The sequence below is a fragment of the Elephas maximus genome, chromosome 3, assembly GCF_024166365.1.
Source record: "Elephas maximus indicus isolate mEleMax1 chromosome 3, mEleMax1 primary haplotype, whole genome shotgun sequence".
In the NCBI taxonomy this organism is placed as follows: Eukaryota; Metazoa; Chordata; class Mammalia; order Proboscidea; family Elephantidae; genus Elephas; species Elephas maximus.
In genome coordinates this window covers 210,173,523-210,195,581 of record NC_064821.1, presented here as the reverse complement: position 1 = coordinate 210,195,581, position 22,059 = coordinate 210,173,523, and the positions used below count along the sequence as shown (strand labels likewise).

Sequence of the window (22,059 nt, the reverse complement as noted above, 5' to 3'; positions counted from 1 at the left end):
ATTGCTGGCCTTGCCAGCGGAAGCAAACTGCTTCTAGTGGTCCATCAAAACGGATAAGGAGAGAAAGGCGTTAGCTAGGTCAGTAGCTGCATACCAGGTACCAGGAGGTGTATTGATTTGCTCAAGCAGTGAAACTGCATCTGGAACAGCAGCTGCAATTGAAGTTACCCCCTGGTTAAGTTTTTGGTAATTTGCTGTCATTCTCTAGGATCCATCTGTTTTTTGCACAGACCAAATTGGTTAAGTTGAATGGATGTGTGGGAATCTCCACCCTTGTATCCTTCAGGTCATTGATGGTGGCAGTCCCTTCAGGAATGCAGTATTGGTTATGGTTTACTATTTTTCTAGGTAGGTGTCTTAGACATCTAGTCATGTTGTAACAGAAACACTGTAAGTGGATGGCTTTAACAAAGAGAAGTTTATTCACTCACAGTCTAGTAGGCTAGAAGTCTGAATTCAGGGCACCAGCTCCGGGGGAAGTCATTCTCTCTCTGTCAGCTCTGGAGGAAGGTCCTTATCATCAGTCTTCCCTTGGTCTGGGAGCATCTCACCACAGGAACCTCAGGTCCAAGGGACACAGTGTGCTCCCAGTGCTGCTTTCTTGGTGATATGAGGTCCCCATGTTTCTCTGCTCATGTCTCTCTTTTGTACCTCGAAAGAGCTTGGCTTAAGACACTAGGTAATCTTGTAGATCTCATCAATATAACTGCTGCTAATCCATCTTACTACGTCATAGTGATAGGATTTACAACATATGGGAAAACCACATAAAATGGTGGACAATCACACAATACTGAGAATCATGGCCCAGCTAGGTTGCCATATTTTTTGGGGACACAGTTCAATCCATGACAGTAGGGGTAGCTCTAATGGCTTCCACTTGGCTTTTCCTATCTTAATAGCCCTTACTCCACTTGTCAGGGATCCAATATGGGGATTCTGCCAGTTGCTGAGTATATGTATTCCACTTTTTATTTTGGAACTGGGGAAATCACTTCAGGATGGATTCACGCCTGCTGTGCGATGGATATAAGACTCTGTTAATAACTTGACCTACATATGCGGCCACTGTGACTGGTGGGCCACAGTGACATTTTGAGTCTCCTGGAATTCGTGTAGTTCAGAGCAAGTGTCCAGTAATTCCCGAAAAACTGATTACTTCCTTTTCCCCAATAAACAGTCACTCTCATAAAAGGCCGTGGATCCCTTTGGGGAAGGGTGGGAGAGAGATTAAGAGTATAAATTTTTGGAAGTATAATGGAATCCTTCCTCAAGGGGACCCATCTGCCTGTTTACTCAAGGGATTGTGGTTCAGTAAACTGGCCAAGTCTGGGAATTGATTGAGGGGCTGTGGCTCTATTCTGGCAATTCAAGTTAGACTGCTGTTCGCTTGACCTAGAATTCTTCCGTTTGTACAGATCAAGTAAATATTGAGTATGTGTCCTACTATCTATTTCACTCCTAGGACACTATGACTAAGTAGCCAGGGCTATAAGTCCATATGAGTCAGACTATTCTGATTACTACTTTGACTATGCTGTCCATTATGGTAACCATGCCCACCTAGTCTTTGTCAGTTGAGTGCCACTACTTGGCCCCTACCACCTTGGTGTCAAATCAGCCCCGTTGTAGTTAGATGTCTAATTCACTTAGGGCAGTTCCCACTGTCAAATCTGGTTTACACAAAATAACAATCACAGCAGTCTTCAAGGATGCTGGGACTCCCTTCACAAATTTGTTCCTCACTGTTGTAGTAAAAGGTGTGTCTTCTGGGCACTCCATGTGTGGTCTGTGGGCCTAACCAGATAAATTCACTCTAACCTGCCAATTTCCCTAAACCTTTGGATACCTTCTTCTGCAGTATACCAAGGCAGGTCTGGTACTTCAGCTTGATTTAGTGTAAGCCACCGTGTAATCCATGCTTCAGTGATCCAACCAAATAAGCTATTAGATCCTTTCCTAACCTCTTGAGCTGAAACACTGAATGAAGAATCTGTGCTTAGTGGGCCAAAATGGGTGGTGGGGATGTGTTTTGAGAACATTCAGCATTGTCTTGTAAGGCATCTGCCTCAGGCGATGGATGCCCCAGACAATGACTCAGGCAAAGGCTCTTTAGACGCAGCTGGGTTAATCTCATCAGATGGGGCTGGAGGGGCTAATGGTTTTACTAGAGAGGGTGGATGTCTTAGTTCTAGTGCTACTGTAACAGAAGTACCACAAGTGGATGGCTTTAACAAAAAGAAATTTGTTCTCTTGCAGTCTAGGAAGCCAGAAGTCCTAATTCAGGGTGCCGCCTCCAGGGGTGGGCTTTCTCTCTCTGTCACCTCTGGAGGAAGATCCTTGTCGTCAATCTTCCCTGGTCTAGGAGCTTCTCAGTGCGGGGACCCTGGGTCCAAAGGACGTGCTATTCTCCTGGCTCTTGTTTCCTGGTGGCATCAGGTCCCCATGTCTCTTTGCATGCTTCTCTCTTTTATTTCTCAAGAGAGATTGACTTAAGACACAACCCAGTATTGTAGACTGAGTCCTGCCTCATTAACATAACTGCTGCTAATCCCACCTCATTAACATCATAGAGGTAGGATTTACAACACATAGGAAAACCACATCAGATGACAAAATGGTGAACAGTCACACAATACTGGAAATCATGGCCTAGCCAAATTGACATACATTTTCGGGGGATACATTTCAAGTCATAACGGTCCATCCTTTGACCCCCCCCCCCAAATCCATGTCCCTGTCACATGTAAAACACATTTATCCCATCATATCATAGCAAAAGTCTTTAACTCCAAGTCTAAAATCCAAAAAATTACTCTTCATCTATGAAATCTAGCATACAAGTTATTTGCTTCCAAAGTACAGTGGTGGAACAGGCACAAGCTAGACATTTCCATTACAAGCGGTAGAAATTGGAATGGTAACAGGCAACAAGCAAGTCAGCTGAATATATTACATTGCCCTCAAGAATTGAAAATAATCCTCTGTTCTCTGAGACCATTTACACAATGGCTGTGACCTCCAGACTGTAGTGTTGGCCACACTCTCAGGATTCTGAGCGGGGCGCACTCAGCCCTGGGCTTCAGCTCTGCCTTCCAGGCCCACTGGAAAGCAACACTGCTTCCTCGTATTTAGGCAGCTCCATTCTCCTAGTCCATCTGAGTGGTGGTTCCACCCTTTGAGACCCCAGAGGTTGTGTCCCTACCCTTTGAGACTGAGGCAGCTCTGATTCCTGTATTCGTTGTCTCTTCAGCTTTTGCTTCCTGGTTCCTTGGCCTCTAAGCCCCTTGGGCCTCACCACCTGCATCTGCTCTGCTGGGCCAAGTGTTCCAAAGCCCCATATCTCCATTGATAAGTGCCTGCAGGCACCCCAATCCGCCAGTCAACCTCAGCTGGAAGGCACTCGGCTCTCTAGCTCCGTGGGCTGGCAAACCTAGCTCCACTGATAAGTGCTCCAAGGCATCCCACTCTGCCAGGGAGCCTCCTGCGCAAAGCCATTCAGCTCTCTTGCTCCATGGGTGGGCTCCGGTGCTGTCTTGCACTGGTCGCATGGTTCTGCTGCTACTGTTTCTCTGTTGCTGCTGTTTTTCTGCTGCTGCTTCTCCCTGTCTCTGCTGTCTCCAGTTTAACAACTCTCCTCACTTCCTCCTGGGTCCTCACCAGAATTGCCTTTGATATCCATAATTCCCCCAGCAGTCTATTCAAGGTAATTTAGGCCTTTACTGTTAGGCACTTTAAAACACTTCGAGCCCCTACCCATTCAAAGTTTCAGTACCTCTTCTACATATTAGGTATGTGTAGGGGAGCACCCCACTCTCCTGGTATCAGACTGTCTTAGTTACCTAGTGCTGCTATAACAGAAATACCACAAGTGAATGGCTTTAACAGAGAGAAATTTATTCTGTCACAGTCTAGGAAGCTAGAAGTCAGAATTCAGGGCACCAGATCCAGGGGAAGGCTTTCTCTGTCAGCTCTGGGGGAAGCTCCCTGGTCGAGGAGCTTCTCAGTGCAGGGACTCGGGGTCCAAAGGATACGCTGTTCTCCTGGTTCTTGTTTCCTGGTGGTGTGAGGTCCCCATATCTCTGTTTGCTTCTCTTTTATATCTCAAAAGAGATTGACTTAAGGCACAACCTAATCTTGTTGATTGAGTCCTGCCTTATTAACATAACTGTTGCTAATCCCACTTCATTAACATCATAGAGGCAGGATTTACAGCACATGGGAATATCACATTAGATGACAAAATGGTTGACAGTCACACAATAATGGGAATCATAGCCTAGCCAAGTTGACATACATTTTTGGGTGACACAATTCAATCCGTAACAGTGGCTCAGCAGACAAAGTTGGAGTAATCTCTTCAGATGGGAGTGAGAGGGTGGGTCTGTTGGCAGGACTGAGTCAACAGAATTTAGGGGCTCAGTGTCCCCAACTTCCTGATTATTTGCCCATATTTCTCCATCCCAAGTTTCAGGATCCCATTTTTTCCCAATTAATGACCTCAAGTTAACTTCAGACACTACCCGAGGTTGGGAATTCAGTTGGTGTTGCAACAGCTCTGTTACTACAAGAAATAAGGCTTTCTTTCAAGCGCCAAGTGGAAACTTTTAGGTCGTTTATGCAGCACTTGAGCTTTGACTCTGAAGCCCTGAGCTCATCTCTTTCATTCACCACTTTGTCTAGCAAAAGCAGGACCAACCAACCAGCTTCCATATGCTTCTCACTATGATGAAATTGTAGAAAGGTATCAAACATGCGATCACCCAGAGCCTTGCCTTGTACCAATACCTCATCTGTTGGTGGTGGTATTTTGAGTATTTCTACTGCCACCTCACACCATGATTAGCAGTGCCCTCTTTATTACTGAAAACAGACTCATCAACATCTTTAAGACTAACCAGATTTGAAAACCACTTTAGAAAACTCAATGCGTAGACAATTTTGTTTCTCTAGAACCACTCTTGGTACCAGATGTCTTAGGCTGGGTTTTCTAGAGAAACAAAACCAGTAAAGCATATAAATTTGTACAGAGAAATTTATATCAAGAAAATGGCTCATGTGGTTGTAGAGGCTGACAAGTCCCAAGTCATGGTTCAGGCTGGGGGCTTCTCCTGACTCGCTTAGCTGCAGGGGCTGGCGAACCCTACATCAGCAGGCCAGACAGCAAGCCTCTGGCTCACAGGCTGTGGAGTCCAGCGTATCCCAAGATTGGCAGACAAGACGACAGGTAAGCTGCTAGCTCAAGTTCCAAGAACCGGAGGTCAGACAAACAGGAGCCATCTGCATAATCCAGAACAAGCAAAAGCCCACGGGCTTAGCCAGGAAGTCCACCTTTTTGGATGCAGGCTACACCTCCCAGGAAACGTCCTTTCAACTGATTGGCTGCTTATAACAGATCTCATCATGGAGGTGACTGCATTCTATCAAATCTCATTATGGAGGGGATTACATTATTACGTAGCTGCCAAATAAATCATAACTGTCAAACCACTGAGAATCATGGCCCAGCCAAGTTGACACACAACCTTAACCGTTCTCAGTGTACAGACCTTTTATTGGGTTTTTATAATAGTGGTCTTATACAATATTTGTCATTTTGTGATTGACTGATTTCACTCAGCACAGTGCTCTCCAGATTCATCCATGTTGTGAGACGGTTCGCAAATTCATCCTTGATCCTTATCATTGCATCGTATTCCACTGTGTGTATGTACCATAATTTGTTCATTTATCTGTCGATGGGCACTTACGTTGTTTCCGTGTTTTTGCTGTTGTGATAATGCAGTCAACATGGGGGTGCGTATGTCTGTTCATGTGACTGCGCTTATTCCTCTAGGGTGCATTCCTGGGAGTGGTATTGCTGCATCATATGGTATTTCTAGTTCTAGTTTTTTAAGGAGGCACCATAACATTTTCCATAGTGGTTGTACTATTTTACACTCCCACCGGCAGTGCGTAGGAGTTCCAATCTCCCCACAACCTCTTCAACTATTTATTATTTTCTGTTTTGTTTTGTTTTTTTTTTTTTTGGTTTATTTGTTTTTAATTAGTGCCAGTAACGTCAGGGTAAGATGGTATCTCAATGTAGTTTTGATTTGCATTTCTGTAATGACTATTGGGAGCCCTGGTGGTACAGTGGTTAAGAGCTATGGCTGCTAACCAAAAGATCAGCAGTTCGAATCCACCAGCCACTCCTTGGAAACTCTAGGGTAGTTCTACTTTGTCCCATAGGGTTGCTATGAGTCAGAATCAACTTGATGGCAGTGAGTTTGGGTAATGGCTAATGGTCACGAGCGTTTCCTCATGTGTCTGTTAGCTGCCTAAATGTCTTCTTTGGTGAAGTTTCTGTTCATCTCCTTTGCCCATCTTTAAATTGGATTATTTCTCTTTTTATAACAAAAAGAGAAAGTGTTGAAGTATTCTATAGGTTTTAGAGATTAAATCCTTATCGGATTTGTCAAAGCCAAAATTTTTTTCCCAGTCTGTATGTTCTATTTTTACTCCTTTGTGAAGTCTTTTGGTGAGCATAAGTGTTTAATTTTTAAGAGCTCCCAGTTATCTAGCTTATCTTCTGGTATTTATGCATTGTTAATTATGGTTTTTATTGTATTTACGCCATGTATTAGGGCGCCTAGCATCGTCCCCATTTTTTCTTCCATGATCTTTATCGTTTTATGTTTAGGTCTTTGATCCATTTTGAGTTAGTTTTTGTGCATGGTGTGAGGTATGGGTCCAGTTACATTTTATAACAAATGGACATCCAGTTTTGCTAGCACCATTTGTTAAAAAGACTTTCGTCCTTTGTCAAAGATCACCGTTACTCTTTAAGAACGAGTGTTCAGAATTAGAACTGTGAGGAATTCCGTTGGGAAATGTGCATCCTTATTTTGAATTACAGGTTTGATTTAGAAACTTGAGGAGGAGGGGAAAGGCATACAGCTTTATAGCACTTTCCATACATTCTGCTTTCGGAAGTTTTTGATAAGGCACCAGATTAAACCAGTGATATTAGCTGCTGATTACTCCTCTGTTCATCAGAAGAATCTACTCTGGTGCCTACCTGCTCGTGGAGACACCATTGTGCCGGCCTCTGCACAGAACCCTGAGTTAAATACTTTACCTGTCCTTTGGGCTTTCATTTCAGCTTGGGCCTTATTGTCATGAGCATGACGCTTTGAATCAAGACCCCAAGGTCTTGCATAGTGTCCAAAACCTACATGTGCAGAGAAACAGCAGAAATTAGTGTAACCAGATATATTTATTGTGAGTAGATACATTTGAATCAAGTGGCATCAAACTGAAAGTATTGGAAATGTGCTTGGAAGAGGGGATAGTGAAAGCTGGTTATATAGGTAACAGATTTTCACTGGGCGACTGCCATGAATTGAATTGTGTCCCCCCAAAAGTGTGTGTAGCAGTTGGACTGGGCCATGATTCCCGGTATTCTGTGATTTTCCTCTGTGTTGTAGATGATGCCTCTATGATGTTAATGAGGGAGGATGGCTGGCAGTCGTGTTAGTGAGGCGGGACACAACCTACGAGATTGGATTGTGTCTTGAGGCAATCTCTTGGGATATAAAAGAGAGAAGGAAGCAGAGAGACGGGGGAACCTCATACCACCAAGAAAGCAGTGCTGGGAGCAGAGCGTGTCCTGTGAACTCAGGGTCCCTGCGAAGAGAAGCTCCTAGTCTGGGGGAAGATTGATGAGAAGGCCAACAGAGAGAAAGCCTTCCCCTGGATCTGACACTGAATTTGGGCTTTTAGCGTACTTTACTGTGAGAAAATAAATTTCTTCTTGTTAAAGCCATCCACTTGTGGTATTTCTGTTAGGCAACACCTGATAACTAAGGCAGTGACCTTTGAATATAGGTCAGTATTTGTTTGTCAAGAATCATATATGTTAATCCTCAAGGTGGTCAATTCTTAAGAATTTAAAGTATTGGGATATGGGCGAGGTAGTCTCCTAAAGGCCATTGTAAACGCCTCATGTCGGCTTCTCGGGAGATGGAATCAGAGTACATGCAGACTTGCAGGGTCAGTCATTCGTAAAAACAGTCATTAAGGACATGCCATGCATCAAAGCACATCTGGAAATTTAATCATCAAGGAATTTTGCTTTAAGGGAAGTTTCTTGTTCCTGACCTGTAGTCGGCCTCTTTCAGCTAGCCCAGCACAGCCCGTTTAGGATTTTGGGGTGTCTGCACTTCCCCTTTCTGATCATTGTCTCAGATGAGATTTATGATCACTTTAAGCTTGGTGAGTGTTTCTTCTGTGTAGACTTCCAGTTATAAGAGTCACCACTTATCATGGTCTGGTTTCATAGATTCCTTGAGCATTTACAGATCCTCAGATATTCTCTGTGCCATCTCTTTACACTCTTGAGTCAGGGCCTAGTGTAGACTTGAGCCGAATTGTAGGAACGGTGCTGGTTTAGAACTTGAGAAACTTCAGAAAAGTTTGAATCAAAGGCTCAGAGATGATTCCTCAAGGCACATCAAGTGCTGCACAGATCTGGGAACAGTTGGTTTGTAGCAAAATTGTTGAAACAGGCTGAATAAAAGTACAACATGGTAAGCAACAACGGAAACATAATAGGATGATAACTGTGCAGTGATACGTAGAGATTTCTTCTGGACTTCCCAGCTTGAAAGCCATTGTTGGAATAGCTCACCTAGACTGGGAGTAGGATCAGACATTTGGTTAATTGCGTTCTTCATGTCTGAAACATATTGGGTAACGTTACTGAATTCATCAGCAATATAAGTACAGCACTCAGTTTTAATTATAGCACAAGTTCCTCCTGGGGCGGCAGTCAGGATATATAATAGATTCGATTTTGAAGGACAAACTTGCTCATTTGGATCATTTCAGTGTTTAGAGCCAGAATACTCTTAGAAGTAACATTCAAGACTGATTGAGTTAATTTATTTAGAGTTTCAGTGTGTGCAATAACATCTAACTCGATAGAGGATACGAATAAAGCAACCAAATACCAATAAAAACAGAGCAAGTCCTTTCAGCTCAAAGGGGAGGGGTGTTGTGGTAGGGAGCTAACCATCCCATTTGATGGGCTCTGTCAGGAAGCTGTTGTTTGGTGTGATTACATTGTTCCCAAAAAAGACAGGTAGTAGTACTTAGGGAACCATATCCTGGAGTTAGCCATACAAATCCATCCCACAACTGCCAGACAGTGGTTCTGCTGGTGGTTCTGTTTCTGGGAGCATTTCTAGCAGTTTCTCTGGCCATTTGTAAGGTGCAGCTGAGAGAGAACGTATATCCACGACTAGGTTCACTCAGGGTATGATTTATGGACCACAAATAAGGATTATCAAGAGTTATGGTTAAATTTAGTATGTTAGATTCCTGTTTTTCCTCGGGTATAAACTTGGCAAGAGAGACCCAGTGTTTCCCTTGCCATCGGGGAAGACCCACCAGAGGAGCTGGAGGTGGGCGTAAGGCCACAGATCCAGCAGTTTGTCTGATTTAATGTTTGTGCAAATAAATGAGCCCATTGAATAAAAACATTGCTTCTCCAAGGGTGAATATAAGGAGTTCTTAGAGAAAAATACGGGAAAAAGGAGGCTACTTTCATCGAGGTCAGAAGAAAGGGAAAAGAAAAGAAAAATAGGAAAAGAAAAAAATTAAACTCATTTAGGTGGAATCTTGGTCTGATAATCTTGGGATAAGTGTCTACGTCTTAGACGTTGTCTACTTTGGAACGTCCTCAGCAGAGACAAAAGTGGAGGTCACCAGTAACTTCGCTTGTCCCAGGGTTTGGTGGAGCTCTTTTGAGTTGGGAAGTGTGTACGTAGGGTTTTACTGCGCATTGATTTGTAAGCAGGACTTGGTGAGGTCTTTTCCAATGAGGTTCTGTAGAGCGTTTTCATTTGCAAGTTTTTCCAAAATACTAGATCTCCCGGTGCCAACGGGGGGTCATTTTCAAGATTGAAGTCATCCTTTTTTTCCGGCGAAAGTTTGTTACACCCGTGTAAACATTTATAGGAGTTCAGCATATCAGCATTAACTAATTGAGAATCAATATAAGCAGTGTGACTTCAAAGTAAGGGTCGTCCAGTCACAGTCTCAGGAGGAGTTAATGTTTTGCAGAAGGGGTGGATCTGAGGTTGAGTAAAACTAGGGGCAGTACCTTTGGCCATGGCAGATGTGTGATTTGGTTAATTTAGTTTAATACCATGTGTTCTTTCAACCAAACCAGGTGATTGGGGGTGGTACAGGGTGGGCAAATGTTGAGTAATTGGAAGTATCTGGGAGATTTCTTTGATTTCTTGTCTGATGAAATGAGTTCCCTAATCACCATGCAAAGTGGTGAGGGTACCCCAAGAAGGAGTGATGTCTTCCAAAAAATTTTTTGCAATGAAGGTGGCAGTTGCCCTTTAACAGGGACGAGCTTCAGGCCAATGTGAACACATACAGGTAGGGAGCAGAACATACATATATGGAAGGAGGAAGCTGAATGAAATCCCTTATCAGTTCAGTAGGTGGGGGAAATTGTCCAAAGGAAACCTTTAATGGCTTCTCTGCATTACGTTTGTGGCAAGTTGGGCATGAAGCATAAACGTGTTTGTCAAAGGGTAGAACTTTTCCCCACTAAGGTAGCTCCATAATCTGGATCATTTTGTCCGCTGCAAGCTGGATTAGGGAATGTAGAGTGCAGACCATGGAAGTTGTTCAATTTTGAGACAATACTGGTTTTTTGTTAGGTCCTGATTCAGACAACATCCTTGGGCTTCCTGTTGTTTTCTTCCAGTGTCAGGAACGAGACTGCTATGCTGGATTTTTAATTCTTCAGGAGTGGCTGGCAGAGTTTCGTTCACCTTACGCATATAAATAGGAATGACCTCATTTAAACTGGCCACAGCTTTTGCAGCTTTACTGGCCAGTGCATTCCCTTTATGTTCAGTACTTTGTTTACCAGTATGGGCTTCAACCATAATGACAGCAGTTTCTTGAGGCAAAAGAAGAGCGTTGAGTAGGTGACTACCTTGAGTCCAGCTCTTTATGTTATACCCAGATGAGGTAAAGAGTACTCGTTGTTTCCATGGCATTCCAAAGTCATGAATGAACCATGCCGTATACGTACCTGGAACCTGCATATATGATGACGGTTAGGCTCTGAGCGAGCTGGCTTTACGGTTAGAGCTGTTAATTCTGCTTGTTGCACAGAGCTAACCTCCAGCAGAGACTGCTGCTCCAACGCTTCGGTATCGGTAGTGACAGGTACCCAGCTGTATAGCTTTCTAGGGAGTTTTTTTTAAATCAGAACCACCAGTATAGAGAATGAGATTGGGTTTCGTGAGAATGCTATCCTTGAAGTCAGCTCTGAGAGTCAACAGTTGTTCAGTTAAGTCTAGGTGGTCCTGGTATGGTTCACCTTCATCAGATAAGGGAAGAAGAGTAGCAGGGTTAAGAAGATGGCATCTGGGAATGTGCAGATGAGGTGAGGAAAGTAAAAGGGTCTCCCAGGAGAAAAGTCAGCTGGTGGACAGATGTTGGGGTAAGGCAGAGCTAAGTAAGGCCCCTCGGAATGAGGAACAAGAGCTTTCAAATCGTTCCCCATCACTGCTGCATTTTGCAAATAACACATCCACGTAAATAACGTGCTCACACAAAAATAACACGTTGGTGGGGGGTTGCACGTTGGCAGAATTATTTGTGTGAAACTACGGGTAAGTCTGCAGTGACTGCTGCTAATTTACCGGTGGCAGCTGCTGCTTATAACCAGGGAGGGTAGACCTGGGCCGCCGGGTCAGACTTGGAGCTCTGATAACCAGTAGGTCTTCTTTGGTTTCCATGTTTTGGAGTCAGATCTCCTAGTGCATTTCTGTTTCTTTTATGTATAGATAGGATAAAAGGCTTGTCATAATTAGGGTTTCCCAGGGCTAGGGGTACAGATAGGGCCCTTTTTAGCTCCTGGAACTGATGTTTCCTTTCTTTAGTCCAAACAAGAGGTTCAGAGGTTTCAGTTTTCAATAAGGCATAAAGAGGTTGGGACATGAGAGCAAAACTGGGGATCCAAGTTAGGCAGTGTCCACACAGGCCCAGGAACCCCTCTAAGCTGTTTGTTCGTATGGAGCAAAGGAAAGTCGCAAATGGTTTTTAAACGAGAAGGGTCCAGGTGAATACCTTGACTAGTGAGGAAATGTCCTAGATATTTAACTTGGGAAGGACTGATTATAATTTGTCTTTAGAGACTTTATATCCCTTATGGGGCACCTGGGTTAGCAGATAAACAGAATCCTTTTCACACCTTTACTTAGATTTGGGACAGTTGTCCACGTACTGACTGAGGACAGCCTTACCGGGAAATCTGAATCGCCTAGGTCCACTTTTAACACTTGAGAAAAATAACTAGGGGACTCAGTCAGCCCTTAAGGCACAACTGTCCAGGTGAATTATTGCCTTTCCCAAGTGAAGGCAAACAAGTATTGGCTTTGTAGATGGACAGGAATATTAAAACAAACAAACAAACAAACAAACAAAAACTGCATAAAGTCAGTGATAGTGTAAATTGTCCCCTCAGGGGTACTTGGTATAAAAGTAGGTGGGGCAAGTTTAATTGATGAAGGTCTTGTACAAATCTCCACGCTTTGCCATGGGGCTTTTTAACAAGCAGGATTGGGATGCTGCAAAGACTAATACGAGGTATAATAAATGCCTTATTTAGGAAATCTTTATAGGGGTGAGACTTTGAATGGCCTCGGATTTCAAGGAGTATTGAGGTATAGCAGGGAAGAGTTGAAAGCGGTCAATTTGGACTTTAATAGGTTGGGCACTTAGTATATTCCTTATGTCAGTGGAAGAGATTGTCCACACCTGAGAAGGGGTAGCAGTTAGTGGGGGGTGTTCTGTCTCCTAGAGTCCCTTTTCTATGGCAGATTTAGGGGTGGGGTTTTCTGGAAGTTGAAGAATTACGTTCCCTTTCATTTCCCAGTCTATGTGATGTCTTCTGATCGGGGTGGCTCATTCAGGTTGAAGGCCATTAACAAACGTAGAGTTAAAAGCTATCCCAGCGCTATTTATTTCTAGGCCAGAATGTTCAGAGAAAGTTTGGTTATGCATTCCTGGAAATTGTATACAGTTGAATTTTGGCCCAGTCAGTCTTTCAAGGAAAGGTTTTTGGTATAGCTTCTAACAGTTTATGAGCTGCAGCCTTAGAGTCGTTTAAAAATTCAGCTGGGGTCACGGTACCAGTTTCTAAACTTCATTCAGCATTTTTTCATTCCACTAACTGAATCCAGTTGGGGGCTTCTCCTGGACCCACTAGAATGTGTGTTAGCTGATATAAGTCAGGGAAGCCTGGTGGGGTAGGCTTAAATTAGTATATATCCTGAATTTCTCTGTGACTTTCCATGGGTCTTCCACAGGGTTAGAAAATTCCTTTGCTACAGCCCTTACCTCAGCTTTGGACCATGGAGTAAAAGTAATGACTGGTGGGTTTTGTTTTTGTTCTTCCCGTCCTTCACAGAGTTTTTGTGTGTGTGTGTGTGTGTATTTGTTTTTTTTTTCACATCAGGCTGGTATTCTGTGGATTTATTCCCCAAAGCAATACTACTAAGAAGGAACTTAACCACATGTGTCGTGGGTGCCCATAACTGCTTTTCAAAGGTTACATAAAGGGTTTGAAATCCTAGACATAAACAAGAGTTTTGCCTAGATAGTTGATCTTCAAGCTAAGGTATAGTTAGGCTCCAGGGAGGATTAATGTATCACATGCATGTGGGAAAAATAGGATCTGAGATGAACACCAAAACTAAGAAGCAGGGAAGAGGCCAGAATGCATTTTATAGTTAGCTCTCTATCATGCCTGGTAAGGAAAGGCTAGTCAGAGCAGGGTGAGGCAGAGTCATTTCATCTGCCTGGAGTGATCAGTCAGGTCCTCACAGCCACCTAACTCCTTCTGGCCTTAGATCCCATTTTGTGCTTCCCTTTAGTTAGGGATCCTGGCACCAAAGGAGGAAGTTCCTAGCAACTGATACCAATACATACTCTGAAGACAAGTTTATTTAAAAAAGAAGCATTGTCAACCCAGTGTCGGGCAAAATTTGCAAAAAAGAAAGAAGAGTAAAACCCCAAGCTCTCCTGAAGTGCTGACGGCATGGTGGTGCTCTCTCCTTCCAGCCGCTGTGGGGTTTCTGGCCGTGTCCAGTGTCATCACCATGTCTGCGCCTTTCTTCCTGGGGAAGATCATCGACGTCATCTACACAGACCCCGCTGTGGACTACACCAGCAACCTGACCAGCCTCTGTCTCGCTCTCAGTGGTGTGTTTCTGTGTGGAGCTGCTGCTAATGCCACCCGTGTCTACCTCATGCAGACTGCAGGTACGAAGCCCTCTGTCTTGGGCGCACAAAGAAATGCGTGGGGATCCTGTGGATTTGGTTTGGGCCTCCAGCTCCGTGTGCTTTGTGGCTCCTGCGTCTCCTCCCCAGGCATCACGTTCAGGGGGACAGACCCCCAGTCTGGCCTGATGCTGGAGTTATGGGGTGCTTTATATCGGGCACTAGCTTCTCAACTCTTTTACGTGAATGGGTGGGAGCTGCAAGGGAAATAGCCATATCTATCTTATGGGGAGGTTTGAGAAGAGGCTCTCAGTCATGAGACTGGGAGTTCTGGAGCTCTTCAGGTAGCTGCGATCACCCATTATCTCCCCTGTGCTTTTGTTTGCCCTTCAGTATTTCCCTGAAGAGGCCTAGTTGTTAATAAGGCAAATAACTATCACAGTAATGACAGAGCTTGGGACACCAACTCTTAGTCTGTTGCCTGCCATTAGCTGATAAAATACTCTGTAGATCATTAACCAGTTCTCGCTATTTGTAGGTTTAATACAGAAAAGGGTTGCCAAGGAGTAGCAAAATTAGCTTTTGAGGAGTTAATGTAGTGAAACTTGAGTGTAAATAGTCATTTTTTTTAAAAACCTCTCAGTCATATGCTGTTTATTACTGCCTCCTCTCCCCAGCATCCACAGTCTGTAGTTACTAAGGGAAAATTAATATTCCTCACCCATATGACTGTTCAGATGCCATGGCTGAGGCAAACACCGTTTCCACTGATGCGACATGGTGCCCTAGACATGCCTCAGTGGCTACAGGGCTTAGAAGGTCTTACGACACCAGGCCAAACTGCTCCAGACAAATGGCCGTACCCATGTGATGTGATGTGATCTCCTCTTGCTTTTGCAGGTCAGCGCATTGTGAACAGGTTGAAAGCTTCATTGTTCTCCTCTGTTCTGAGGCAGGAGGTTGCTTTCTTTGACAAGACTCGCACAGGTGAACTGATTAACCGCCTTTCCTTAGACACTGCTCTCCTGGGGCGCTCAGTGACTGAAAACCTCTCGGATGGACTCCGGGCAGGGGCCCAGGCCTCTGTTGGCGTCGGCATGATGGTATGTTGGCTGGTTCTCATTTGGTGCCTTCTGGCTGAGGCTTGGCCTGTGCCAGCCTCCTGAGCATGAGGTGAGCTTCCGGGCACTGCTCCTCGCCATTCTGTGAGCATGTAGAGCCAGGAGCACCGCCACCAGGCCCCAGGGTGTACACATCACCTCCTCCTTTGGGGTCTTGCTGTGTCCGTCACATCTTGCTGAGACTTCAATCCACCGATCCTTGAAAGACAGCCCTAACTCTCCTTCCACTTGTCATTGTTATGTGTCCCAGTCCTCTTTCAACTGTTTGTTGTTAGAGGACATGGAGCTTTTGGTTTCTCCGCCATCTTGATCACGCAGGGGATGTGTTGCTCTGGTTGTTTAGTGCCCTTGAGCTCATCCAGAGTGGAGTGTAGGTAGTCCCCGACTTAGAATGTATTCTAGTTATGACAAACCATCTGTTTTTTTTTTTTTTTTGTACATCTTATTGTTAGTCATATGTACTACATACAGTGTTGCAGCTTGTAATCTGCTGGTGGTGTCACTCCCAGATGTTCAATGTTATGATTTGCTGTTCAAAGCTGTATAACAGGCTATGAAAACTTAAAAAAGCAAATAGAGGTATTTGACTTACATCAGAACTGGTTTATGGCAGCGTCATCAGAACAGAGCCAGAGCCAACCCCATCATAAGTCAGGGACAACGTGTACAGAATTCCTGGCCTCCTCCGTATCTGTTGTAGAAAAGCCAGGTCTAGTGTGTTCAGGATTGGTCCAAGGGTACAACATTTCCATCCTCTGTTCAGAAGCTCTCTGTCAGGTGACTTCTGTATGGTATGCTGAATACTCGTGGCATTTTTTTTTAAGATAAAAATGTCTGAAAAGTTTTGCCAAAACAGGCTTTACATGGTGATTGAAAATTGGCATTGATTAAGGGTCGGGTTGCACAGCTGATTATTCTAATTGCTGTCAGTAAGTTGAATAGGCAAAAGTTGTGTGATACATTTACAATGACGACAAAGAAAAGAGTACCTGCTGAGGCTGCTTATGTACAACCAAAAACCTCACAAGATTTGGTTTCTTCATTTGGAGGTTTACTGTCATAGTTTCACGGGACATCCCAGTTAATTACTGGAGCCCTGGTGGCGCAGTGGTTAAGAGCTCAGCTGCTCACCAAAAAGGTCTGCAGTTCAAATCCACCAGCTGCTCCTTGGAAACCCTATAGGGCATTTTTACTCTGTCCTGTAGGGTCACTATGAGTCAGAATTGACTTGACAGCAACAGGTTTTTTTTTTTTTTTGCCAGTGAATTGGCCTAATAACATGTTTAGCACTTCTGTTCTACTTCCTAGTTCATCGCATAGTGCCTGGAGTGTCTTAAAAACTTGCAACAAAAAATTATTGGCCATCCAAGGCACAACAATTGGTCCATATTCACCTGGAGCAACAGAGGAAGAAGGAGCATCAGGAATACAGGAAATGGAATGTACGGCTAATTGCCTGTCTGCACTGCTTCTTCTGCCATGAGACCAGAAGACCTGGACGGTGCCTGGCTACCATTACTAAACATTTTGATCAAAGATTCTATAGAAAAATCCTGATCAAAGGGGGGAAAAATGCAGAACGCAATTTTAAATTTTCGTGGACTCCAGATTTCTTGGAGCCATGACGGTTGGATGAACCCCTGAAACTACTGGACTGAGATACTCTTTAAACCTTTAACTAAAAATATCCCCTGAAGTCTTCTTAAAACTGAACAATAGTTCAGCTTAACTAGTAAAAGAATGTCTGCCTTGAACATTATTCTCTTTTAAGAACTGTTTATATAGGCTCAAATTGCCAACAGCAACTCAAAAGATTAGATGGCAACCTTAGGGAGCAGTGAATTTATGTTAATGGGGGAGGATCAACTCAGAAAAGGAGGGTGAGAATGGTTGCACAACTTGAAGAGTGTAATCAAGGCCACTAAATGGTACACGTAGAAGCTGCTGAATGGGTGTATGTTTTGCTGTGTATAGTCTCAACAACAAGAACAATATAAATAAAATTAAAAAAAACAGGCTATACAACTTTGCGATAGCACATTTGAGCAGGCCTGTTTACTAAAAACAACAACAACTACATAAAACTGCAGTAGGTAATGAGAATTTCTTGCCACTCTGTAACACTTTCTGGCTTTTGTTTTGGACAGTTTTTTGTCTCGCCTGATCTGGCCACTTTTGTTTTGAGTGTTGTGCCTCCCATGTCCATCCTTGCTGTGATTTATGGACGATACCTACGGAAACTGACCAAAGTCACGCAGGATTCCCTGGCACAAGCCACCCAGGTAAAGGTCCTCTTGGTCTTCTGTAGAATAGGTTCACAGCCAAGTTTCTAAGGGGCAGACCCTAAGGGATGGCTTAGGCTTTCCAAGTCCTTTCCCTGTTTCCTGAAATCATCTGCTTTTACAGTAGACTACTGCCCACATCTCAGAGTAGATCTGACTGGGCTGAGTGCCATGTGAACGTCTTCTTATCGTCGCTGTTTCTCATAGGGCAAAAAGCTAATTATGTTTGAAATCATCTCTATTAATTTATAAAGTTAGTTTTGCTGTGCTCTGTGGTATTGTCGTTAAAAAAAAAAATTAAAAGTAACTTTTTATGTTTTCACGTTACAAAGGCCATGCATGTTTATAATGCAAAACTTTGAAATAGAGATAAGGAGAAAAAACAAAAACACACATAATCCCGTCTCTCAGAGTTAATATCATTAACAACTCAGAGTTTGCCCTTTCAGATCTTCTTACCACGTAAAAATGTATTTCTGTATCTTTGTTCCTATTGATCTGTCTATATGATGTGTATATTTATATACTTTTTTTTTTTTTTAACAAGAATAGGATTCTGTATACTCTGCTTTGTAATCTTTTTTTTTTAGTCTTGTATCATGGGCAGCTTTCCATTGATAGCGTCTTAAAGAGGAGAATCGTATTTTAATTTTGCCTGTTGAAACTTCAAAATCTAACCCCTCACATGGAAATGTATTTATTTTTCTCCCAGCTAGCTGAGGAACGTATTGGGAACATAAGAACCGTTCGAGCTTTTGGGAAAGAAATGACTGAAATTGAGAAATACACCAGCCAAGTGAACTATGTGATGCAGTTGGCGAGGAAAGAGGCGTTTGCTCGGGCTGGCTTTTTTGGAGCAGTAAGTACAGCGTTTCAGGAAGAATGGAAGGGCAGATGTTAAGATTGTCAGAGAATTCTCTGGCTCTTGCCGTAGGTAAAAATAATTTTTCTACTTTGACACTAAGAATTACTGTCTCAAATGTATTTTTGTGAAAGAAGAGGACTCTGTCGGGAGACTACACACTGTCTGAGATAAGGCACTGGTTCTCACGGTGTGGTCCCAGGTCAGCGGCACCGGCACCACCTGGGGACTTCCCAGCCTGGGCTTTAATCAGCCCCCGGGTCATCTAGTGCCCGTGACAGTGAGAACCACTGAGGAATAATGGAAAAAACCCAGTGAGTTTCAGGAAGGAAGTGTGGAACACCAATCACAGTGAACACAAGTACAACACTGAACTAGAAAATCACCACAAGGACAAATTCATACAGTAAAATGAGCATCCTGGGAGACCTGTAGAGGTAATTCAGTAATTGCCATCATCTATTTTTTTTTCACCAGATGAGGAAACAAAGAAAAAAAAATATCGTTTTTTTTACCAGATGAGGAAGCAAAGGCTCAGAGAGGAGGGCACTGTGACAGACCAGGTCACAGGGAGAAGACTCTAGCTGTTCAGCCAGTGCCTTCACCCACTGTGTGTCACTAAAGTGCATAAGTGTGTGTAATACATACTTAACTTGTTTCCTCTAGTTGGGGAAGAAATCTTTAATATTTTGTCTGTTGCAAACTGAGTAGGTTGAGTCAAACTAGGAATTCGATGGGTGACTGAACACCTATGTTTTCATGGGAATGAGGCGATTGCTGTTAATATTGCAATATTTCAGTACAGCATTTATTTGAAATTCAGATTGGATTTAATATTTCAGAGCGATTGTAGAAGTGTTTTAAAAAAAGCCTTGTTGCTCTCTTTTGCAGCCTGTCCCTCTGACGCCTGTGTTTCTTTCCCCTGCAGGCGGGGCTTTCCGGGAACCTGATTGTGCTCTCGGTGCTATACAAAGGAGGGCTGCTGATGGGCAGTGCCCACATGACAGTGGGGCAGCTCTCTTCTTTCCTTATGTATGCTTTCTGGGTCGGACTGAGCATTGGAGGTACATAATCTAACCAGGTGTGGAGAGTTTCAAATGAAATATAAGGTGTATCATTTACAAAATAAAACCTTAACTCTCACATGACTCTACCTCTGGGCAATTAACTTCATCTGAAAAAATGTGCTAGAATGTTATTCCAACTTAGCTTTTAAAGAAAAAATTATGGGTGTGGTCCTTTCATGTAGGCAAGCAGTTTCTTGGTTGGAAAGTTGTGGATCTTTGCAGGCCTGCTGCAGCTCAGCTTCTTAACTTTTGACTGTAGGGTGGAGGGAGGAGGAAGGGTAGCTGCTGAACAGAAATGTGTAAGGAAACCCACAAGCTATGGCTGTGATGCTTTCACGATTGGCACATCCCTGGGGAATAAAATTTCTTTCATACAAAGTCAACCAAGTTAAAAACTAATGAATGATACAAATACTTGTAAATTATAAGGCACATGAAGCAGAGTTGCTTGTTTTAGTCAGAAATCTGAGTTCAGCTTATTGTCTGTTTCTGGGTGGAGGGAGGTAAGGCCCACCGAGGCAAAGTGATGTGAAGTCCGCGAAGTATTTTTTCTGGACCTTTCCTGCATTCTCCACCAGCACGGCACAAATGATTTCCTGTTCTTCGTTTTCCTTCCTCCTTTCCAAAGTGAAGATGGAAGGGTTAGGTAGACAGCTTGGTGTCTGATTGACAGAACTTCTGGTTATCGTACAGTGTTACTCAGCCAGAGGTTTTGTTTTGTTTTGTTTTTTTAAGGTCTAGTTGTAGATAGAGACTTTTCCTTAGGCACTACAGGCAAGTCAGGGCATTTCCTGGAGTAAGATTTGCAGAGACTCCTAAAAATAGCATTTTAGTTCTGCTGGCTGGTCTCAGAGTAAAACCCTGGTTAAGACATTCCAGGGTGCTGACTGATCTGGGAATTGAGAGGGTTCATTCAGGAGAGCCCGAGGAATGACGAGTTGCTCTTTTCTCTCGGTCCCCTGGTTGAGCCTGCTGGAGCTGGAGTCCCAGAATGTGCTGAGCCAGGGGTGCCTGGATCCCTTTGTGGTTGTGTTTCTGGAAGACCTGTCCCCTGTCCTGCCATAGACTGGACTTGCCTGCCACCACTTCTCCTCCCCACGGCCTTTCTTCCTACAGTCCATGCCTCACCACAGCTCATGTTTCTACCCTGGCCTCGTGTTTTCTGCCATGTTTGACATTCTCCTCCTTAGCCACCCTCCCTTTTTTTCCTACTACTTGACAGTATAGAAGCTGTCTCTGTTTTGATATTCTACTGCCCTGCTTTTATTCTGACAATGTATCTTGCACAGAAATGGGTTGGAAAACACAGCTGTGTACCATCAGTAGTCAGTGACCTCCCTGGGTTATTGAAGGTGCTGACGAGGCTCTGTCTAGCTGCAGAAATTGGCTTGCTTGGGTTTCTTAACCACCACAGGTTGTACCTCGCCCCTGGCCAGCTGTCTGGTAACATGCATGCCATCTCGAACAAGGAGGGAGGAGTGGAAGCATGGGTGCATCGTTGTAGGTCTAGCACCACCAGATATCTCTATGTTTACAACCTAGACGGGTACTTAAAGGTTATGAAAACATATTGAACAGGTTGACCTGGATTTTAAATGCTTTTGTAAAGCTCAGTGTTTAAAGTGATTCTGTGATGAATCTGCAAAGCAAGAAAGCTTTATTTTATTTATTAAATACATTGGGATTTTCATGTCTTACACTAGAAACAAAACTCCCAAGTCCATTGGCTGCTGAGAGGGTTTTGGGAGTGTCGTCTGAAGAAAAGCATGCTTGTTTGTTTTGAATCACTGCGGCTCTTGCATCTTCCTCCTGAGCTCCAGTAAACTGCACTGTGTCCTGCACAAGTGTCCCTGTGCTGTAGAAAGAATGTCTGCATTGCGCTCTGCTGGCATCCTTGCTGAGGGGAAATACCACAAGCATATGTTCTCTCAGCCGGACATGGACCACCGCTTGGAGTTTCTTTGTGTTGAGCCATTAATTAAATCCTGTTCAAAGCTGACTTTAAAAACAGATTGCTGGAATATTGAGCATTACAGAATTCCTTCTCATTTTCTAAGCTATGTGAAGGAAGTATTCACCGGGGTGCCTGAAGTAGGTTTGACTTTGTGGCTATGTCCTTAAAATAAATATTGGGTATTTTGTACTCCTTTTACTATGGGATAAGTATTATATTTTATTTATGCTGTTGTGCTTTTTGACTGGGTGGACTAGCCATAGCACCATGGTTTTAATTCAGTGGTTGATTAGTATGGCTCTATGTATTTGTAAATTTCCTGATCAAAAATTAAGTCCATATTAGAAGTAGTCAGTGAAATTGAGGAGAAGAATCCATAAGAAAACAAGGGTATGAGACAGAGGGAACTTTGAATACAGATGCCAAGATAGCTGCCTTAAATTCTTTATGGAAAGTAACAGATGTTACTATTCCA

General features: G+C 43.5%; 1 protein-coding gene across 1 annotated transcript in view; it reads left to right on the top strand.

Annotated features, from left to right (window-relative positions):
• ABCB10 (ATP binding cassette subfamily B member 10) overlaps positions 1 to 22,059 on the top strand; it is a 51,362-nt gene that overhangs the window by 8,897 nt on the left and 20,406 nt on the right. Inside the window, exons 2-6 of the mRNA XM_049881188.1 lie at positions 14,140 to 14,340; positions 15,199 to 15,401; positions 17,567 to 17,701; positions 18,414 to 18,560; positions 19,492 to 19,627. Coding sequence (XP_049737145.1) covers positions 14,140 to 14,340; positions 15,199 to 15,401; positions 17,567 to 17,701; positions 18,414 to 18,560; positions 19,492 to 19,627 — 822 coding nt within the window. The remainder of the gene's footprint in view (positions 1 to 14,139; positions 14,341 to 15,198; positions 15,402 to 17,566; positions 17,702 to 18,413; positions 18,561 to 19,491; positions 19,628 to 22,059) is intronic.